The sequence below is a fragment of the Microtus ochrogaster genome, linkage group LG9, assembly GCF_000317375.1.
Source record: "Microtus ochrogaster isolate Prairie Vole_2 linkage group LG9, MicOch1.0, whole genome shotgun sequence".
Lineage (NCBI taxonomy): Eukaryota > Metazoa > Chordata > Mammalia > Rodentia > Cricetidae > Microtus > Microtus ochrogaster.
Window position 1 is genome coordinate 25,334,495 of NC_022034.1, and position 7,413 is coordinate 25,341,907.

General features: G+C 47.7%; 1 protein-coding gene across 5 annotated transcripts in view; it reads left to right on the top strand.

Annotated features, from left to right (window-relative positions):
* Fyn (FYN proto-oncogene, Src family tyrosine kinase) overlaps positions 1-7,413 on the top strand; it is a 203,035-nt gene that overhangs the window by 151,280 nt on the left and 44,342 nt on the right. For all 5 annotated transcript variants that reach the window (XM_026787496.1, XM_005363535.3, XM_005363536.3 and 2 more), the window contains one exon: positions 1,944-2,040. In XM_026787496.1, the coding sequence (XP_026643297.1) occupies positions 1,944-2,040 (97 nt within the window). The remainder of the gene's footprint in view (positions 1-1,943; positions 2,041-7,413) is intronic.

Here is a 7,413-nt window from a genome sequence, read left to right on the forward strand (position 1 = left end):
TGGGTGGTTGTATTGTGTGTCCTGGATTTCTGGCAGCATTGTCCTCAGTCCCTGAGGCCACTAGCAGTGTCTGCATTCTCTCTGGCCTCCTGTGCTTCCTCCTCCATCCACCCTATCGAGTAAGAGTGTTGGAAGGTCTTCCAAACAGAGATGTTTTGCTTCTGGTTTGACATTATAAAAGGAGAGGCACCTGTAGCATGATTAATAAAAACCCAGAGACAGAGAAGATCAGAAAGCAGCCAGCCACTGGCTCTTACCTCCACCTCAGTCCGAAATGGTGATCCTGAGACTGTAGCTGAGAGCTGTCCCCTCCTGCTTTATCTAGTGCTGGGATTAAAGGCGTGCACCACTACCACCCAGTTTCTATGGCAAGCTAGTGTGGCTACTGGAATTAGAAGTGTGTGTCACCACTGCCTGGTTTGTAAGGCTGACCAGTGTGACTGTTTCACTCTCTGATCTTCAGAAAATACAAATGAAATACCACTACAGGCATCTGTTACAAAAATTTGGAATTAGAGTAGGCATGACTGTAGAGGCACACACATTTTATAGTCATACTTTGCCACCCTGTCAGAGAAACCTTAGAAAAGGAAGACAGTACCAAATGAGTCCTGCTCTGTGGTGGGGACATCTGCCTGAGACAGGGGAGAAGATCAGTCTTCCTCCAGTCCTCTGCTCTGCTCAGTCCTTAGAAGCAGCAACCTCCCCAGCAGTGTGACACTTGGGAGAGAGGAAGCCATGTGCTCTTAAACCATTGTGGCAGGTACTTTGAAATAGGTGAAAATCTAAGTGAGAAGCCAGGTTACAGAGAAATTAAAAGCTTCCTTCAGCTATCACTTCCTGTGTAACAACCACTAAACTTAGCAGCTCCGGCATGACGCATTGTGATTTCACGTTTATTTCCTGTGTTTCTGAGGGTCTGAATCTTGGAGTGACAGCTTGGTCCTCCACCTCAGGAGAGGCCATGGTCAGGGCGTGCTAACTACAGTTTTACTGAGAATGAGCTGCTCCACACTCCTGTGGTCTGGGCAGAATCCAGTTCCTGGCTGGGGGTTAGCCAGTTGATTTTCATGAGCGCCTTGCCAGCATGGCGCCCTTCGTAATCAGAGTCCACAGGGTAGTGAGGCAGTAGAGTAGTCTGTCTCCTGAAAAGATGTGTCCCGCTAGGGACATCCGGTCACTTTGAATCGAGCCATTGTGTTCGTAAGGGAGAGAGACTGCACTAGGGCGAGAGAACCACACAGGAGTCACGAGCATGGTCCCGGAATTCCGTCTGCCAGATGCAGCAAGCCCTGGACTGAGTGAGACGCCAGGCATTTGCTTGCCTGTTTGTTTTGCTTTTGATAGTAAACGTCTAGAATGGGGGAAGGTTCCTGCGGGTGAGCAGATGCGCGGACAGAGGCTGGGTCTGAGGAAGAATGGGAAGACTGTGAAGACAGGTAAATTCAAGGCAGGAGAACAAAGCGGGCAGGAGGCGCAGCAGGAGGGCCTCACGGCTGGTAGCCATTGCCACAGCTGCAGGCGCCAAGGGCAGCCGTCTCCAAGTCCCCCCAGGCGCACAGGAGGTCTCCTTTCCATTCACTGGCATGTGTGCTGAAGTCGAGTGATTCATTTTACCCAAGCCTTGACACAAGCGTCCGGGGAAGCGGGTAGGCACAGCGGGTGGCTGCAAGTGCAGCAGATCCATGCCAGTCAGAACCCTGCCTCTTCCCTGGTACTCACCCACAGTGGCACAATGAGATGTCCCTCAATTCCAGGTTTCTGTCATAATGTCCCCTCTACAAAGACCGCGGTATAAATCCAGCATGCTGTCCCATATCACTTACAATACCTCATGTTTATTAATGTTGAATAAACATAGGTTTTAAGGCTGAGACTTTAGCAGAGGTGTAATTTCTTAGTATTGATAACCTGTGTAATAATATCCTTCCTTGTTTCGGCAGGAGTGACACTCTTTGTGGCTCTTTACGACTACGAAGCACGGACGGAAGATGACCTGAGTTTTCACAAAGGGGAAAAATTTCAAATACTGAACAGCTCGTAAGTTTGGGCTGGGGGAGGTGAAGCACACCCACCTTGTGCTTTGGGAGAAGGTTCTTGTGGCAGGCTCATCAGATAGCTGAAAAGAAGGGAATGAGTTCACTCGCTCATAGCGGTACCGCCTGGATGAATGGGTGGTTTAAAAAAGTGCAGTATACATGGCACTCTGTGCTAAATTCCCTCTGCAACTAAAGGGCTTTGAAAACAGAGAGCAGAGTTTCTTTTAGAATCTATTTTTTAATTTGTGTGTGTGCACGCAATACATGTGTATGTATATATGTGTGTATATATATGTGTGTGCGTGCGTGCGTGAGAGAGAGAGAGAGAGAGAGCGAGAGAGCTGCTGTTTGTATGTGTGCTGTGTGCAAGTGCCTGAGTCAAGGACAGAAGCCAACGGGTGGCTGCTGTCACTTTGAGGCAGCTCTGTCCTTGAACTTGCATCTCCTGGTTTTCAGCGAGCCCCAGAAATCCTCCTGTCTCCACCCCACCCCCACAGCACTGGGGTTACAGGCTTGTGACAGGGTTGCTGGGTTGCAAGTACTCCTAACCACCAAGCATCTCTCCAACCTCAGGGTCTGTGCTTTCGTATTTTAGCAAAAATCTTAAAAGAACCAGCCTCCCCCCCCCTCCTCCCTACCACACACACACACACACACACACACACACGGACACGGACACGGACACACGGACACGCACACACACATTCTCAGATGACTGGTTCATGATTTGGGTGCCCGTGTCACTTGCTCTCTGCCTTGTGATCTTCCCCACATTTCAGCTGTGGGCACTGGAAGAAGCCTCACTCTTCAGGCCAGCGACAGGACCCACTACTCTTGACAACTGTGACGCTTGTGGAGGTGGCTCTGAGTGAAAGCGTGAGAGTGTTTGTGCACTGTAAGAAGGAAGCAGAAACATTTCACCCACGTGAGAGTGGCTATGAAGCCTGTGTTGTAAATGTGGCCGCTGGGAATGGCTGTAAACAGGGAATAAACTTAGGGCCAACATTCTTTCCAAGCCCCACCTTTATCCCTTGCAGAGGAAGAGCAACTGGGGGCCAGGTTTCTCTAGATTCCAAAACATGACCCCTTAGATCCAGGCAGTGTGCATGGATGAGGGAACAGCAGGAAAACCCAAGCTCCCAAGAAAATGGTAGTGTCATGGCTCAGCACCTCAAATGTCTTGATGTGTGCTCCCCAGTCATGGGGAAAGATTGCCGCTGGGGCTGGGTACATCAGGGGGTTCGCTCGTGCTACCAAGTCCAGTTGCCTCTCTACTTGGACTTCATGGTAGCCAATGGATTAGAAGCTTGGCCCTTCAACCCCTTTAAAAAGATGAAAGGAGGGAGGTAAGAGGTGACAAACCCCAGGAGAGGGGGGTGGTGGCAACAGGTGACTCCTGTAACCTAAAGACTGCCTCCTTCCTGGGATGCCCCTGGCTCGCAGCTCTGGACACTGAGAACATAGCAACTTTGAGCAGTAAACCCCAATACCTCCAGAGACACTAGTAACTCAGTGTAGTGGATGTTGTCTGCACGACACCAGGGACGTTGTCAGCACTAACAAAGAAGTAGGTGTGTGCTGGTTCTTAATTTACTGAAGTACTTGCAGTAATGTTCATATAACCATGTCTGGTGATGTTTGTATACAATTACTAACTTATTACCTTGCAAATTCAGACTTTAAAAATGTAAAAATTGATACCTTTATGTTATATGTCTCTTACCACAATTTTTTTTAAACATAAAATTTGTGGTATTCTCACAAACTAAGCATGGCTATGCAGCCAGCACCCAAGTTGAAAGCATTCCCCTCCCCCTCTAGGGATCTGCAGACACAGGAATTTCTTTAATAGTGAACAGCTGTCATTTATTGAAGGCTCCTTCTGTACTGCCCATGTGCTGAGTTACAGTTGCTGTCATTTATTCCTCACGACAACTGTCTAGGGTCTGTCACAGTCGCTATGTGACATCTGAGAACTGGAGGGCACAGGTTAGAGAACCCAGCCCACAGTCCTGGCAGGTGGCAAAGCCCGGGGTGAGGGGTAAGGTTCAGAATTCCCAGTGTGGTGTCAGGTGTGACCTTGGAAAAGCCCAGATGCTGCCATCAAAGGGAGCTGAAGTATCCGAGTGACAGGAAAAGATTTAGAAAGTTGGCTGGCAAGTCGGAGGGGGGATTTGGCTTTGATCTCCTCTCATTTGTGAATGTTGTTAGAGTCTTCCATGAGTGCTGCCTGTCAGAGTCTGTTGACTGGGCTGATAAACCTTCCCAGTGTGTACAATAGTCTTTAAATGGCGAGGATGACTAGAAATTTGAAACTCTGTAGGCCCCCGGAAGTAAGAAATAGGAGGGGTGGAGAGAAGCGAGTACAGCCCTGGGCATCCACACACCAGGCATCCACACGCCGGGCATCCACACACTCCTGATGCAGACCTCTCTATTCAGGTTGCAGGGCACGGCCATGTTAGTCACGGCAAAGTCAAATCCCCAGCATCTTTGGTACAGGAAGGATCTACCACATCAACAGTGAATTCTAGAGAAACGTTGAAGGAGGGATGCTGTCTGCCCCACTCTGTATTTGTATTTGAATGTGTAGCTTTTAATGTTTACAGAGCCCCGTGGTCCTCTCATCCTGCTCTCACAGAAGAGAACCTTGCACAGGGGCTTCTCCCTTAAGAGTGCAGCTCTTCATCCTACATGCCATATAAGTGCCCCTGTTCAAGGTTTTGGAAAAGAAAAGTAAGCTTTGTATCGCAAAGTGGTTTGTGGAGTCAAGGGTAATAACAGGGAAGGGAAGCCAGCAAAGGAAAAACAAAGCACCGACATAGAGCAGATGGCACGGAGGCCCTCCCTCTTTCCCTCCCTCCCTCTCTCCCTCCCTCCCGCTGCCCAGCCGTCTCTCAACCCTGGCAGGAGAGGGCTGGGGCGCTGTTCTGGGGGCAGCTGCTACCCCTCTTCTCGTATGTCCCTCTCCTGACCCACCCCATCAAGAGGCCCTCATCCCCCATAGCATGTACAGGGCAGTGCTCCAAAGGGCCCCACCCAGCGCAGATGGGTTGGAGGGCTGGTTGTGACATCAGCAGGTGGGAGCTCACTCCGCACTGTGTCTAAGTTCACCTGTTTTATTCCCTGTCTTCGCACTTCGTAGCTAGTGACTTAACCATCTTGAAAGAGCAAGTCCTTAAAACGCAATCGATATTTTACAAATGGAATCATGGTCATTGCCCGGAACCCACTGAAAGTTCTTACCTCCCACAGTCAGGAAAAAGAAAAAAAGAAAATTGTTTTTTTGTATGTTCGTTTTCTTGATAACTCGGTTGTGATAAAAGTTAATACATAGAGCCTCTCTCTCAGTGAGGACAGTTGCCAAATGCAGGAAGAATCCAGCACTCCATGGCTGGATAGGGCAAGGCTGGCTGCCCTTGGCAAAGCCACTTCCTGCCTCTGTCTGTGCTCCCAGCGCCTAGAACCACAGCCCCATGAGGGTCTTTAAGGGTTAGAGACAGGAATGGAGGACAGGGGGCTATTATAACTACCTAGAAACCATTCTCAACCAGTGTCGGGGTTAAATCATGGGTTTGATTCAAAACAGTAAGACAGTATCTCACCAAGTGTGAATTAAGAGCGGAACTGTAAGAGATGTCCCCAGCAGGTAAGGCCCGGGACCTAGCCCAGTCCCCAGCAGGTAAGGCCCGGGACCTAGTCCAGTCCCCAGTGCCCACACAAAAAGCTGAGTGAGGCAGCAATACTTGTAACCGTGTGCTGGGTAAGCGGAGATGGGAAGGAGGATCGCTGGCCAGGTGGCTCGCCGAATCAACTAGCTTCAGGTCCAGAGAGACCCCATCTCAAAAATAAGGTCTAGAGGAATTGAGGAAGATACCAGCACCAACCTCTGGCCTCTGTAGACATGTGCATGCATGCGCGTGCGCACACACACACACACACACACACACACGCACGCGCGCGCACACACACATTGGCATGCATATCTGAACACACATGCATTACACACAAGATTTACTAATAATGATTAACTATAGCAGATCAAGTCAAAAGTGAAAGGGGCCCTCAAGACCCAGCAATTCCACTTTTGGGTATGTACCCAAAGGATGCTCAATCGTACCACAAGGACATGTGCTTAACTACATTCATAGCAACATTGTTTGTCATAGCCAGAACCTGGAAACAGTCTATTCTTATCCATTCAACCAAAGAATGAATAAGGAAAATATGGTATATTTACGCAATGGAGTACTACATAGCAGAAAAAAATAATGACATCTTGAAATTTGTGGGCAAATGAATGGATCTAGAAAACATCATATTGAGTGACGTAACCCAGACCCAGGAAGACAAATATCATATGTACTCGCTAATAAGTGGCTTTTAGACATAAAGCAAAACAACAACAACAAAAACACAGCCTACAATTCATAATCGTAAAAAATCTAGACAGCAGAGGTCCCTAAGAGAGACATGCATGGAGCTAATGTACATGGGAAGTAGAAAAAGACAAAATCTCCTAAGTAAATTGGGAGCATGGGGATCATAGGAGAAGGTAGAAAGGGAGGGGAGAGGAAAGGAGCGGGGGTGGGGGATGTATAGCTCAACAAAAACTCGAAACATTTTTAAAAAAGTGAAAGGGACATCTTAGAGACTCACTCCAAATCAGCACAGTGTGCAGAAGGCAAAGTTTGTAGGTGAATTGGTTCCGCAGTGATTTGTTTGCCTAATAACTTCTGGTAGATGTTTTGAGTCTGTAACTCCTCAAGGCCCAGTGAGAGTAAAGTCTGAAGGAAATTCCTCAAGATGTGACATTTACCTCATATTGTGCCATGTCTCTGTCGCTCATAGGATAGAGAGAAAAATACCCCTAGCTGTTGCAGGGAGGCCGCTTGTTCATCCCGGCCACCCAGAACCAAAACAAACACAAACAAAATAAATTAAAAAAAAGACTGCCCCGCCAGCTAGAGCTACCTACTGACTAACTCTTACATCTTAATAACCCATTTCTATTAATCTATATAACACTACAAGGTCGTGGCCTACCAGCAAAGTTTCAGCATGTCTATCTCTGGCAGCTGATCCATGGTGTCTCTATGACTCTGTCTTCTTCCTCCCACCATTCCCTTTAGTTTTCCCCACCTACCTAAGTTCTGCCCTATCAACAGGCCAAGGCAGTTTCTTTATTCATTAATGGTATTCACAGCACAGAGGGGACTCCCACATCACCTCCCCTTTTCTGTTTAAATAAAAAGGAAGGTTTTAACTTTAACATAGTAAAATTACATATAACAAAACAGGTATCAAGCAAGAATTACAGTTACAATATTTATATATACTTTATCTTTTATCATAACTAAGGAAAATTATAACT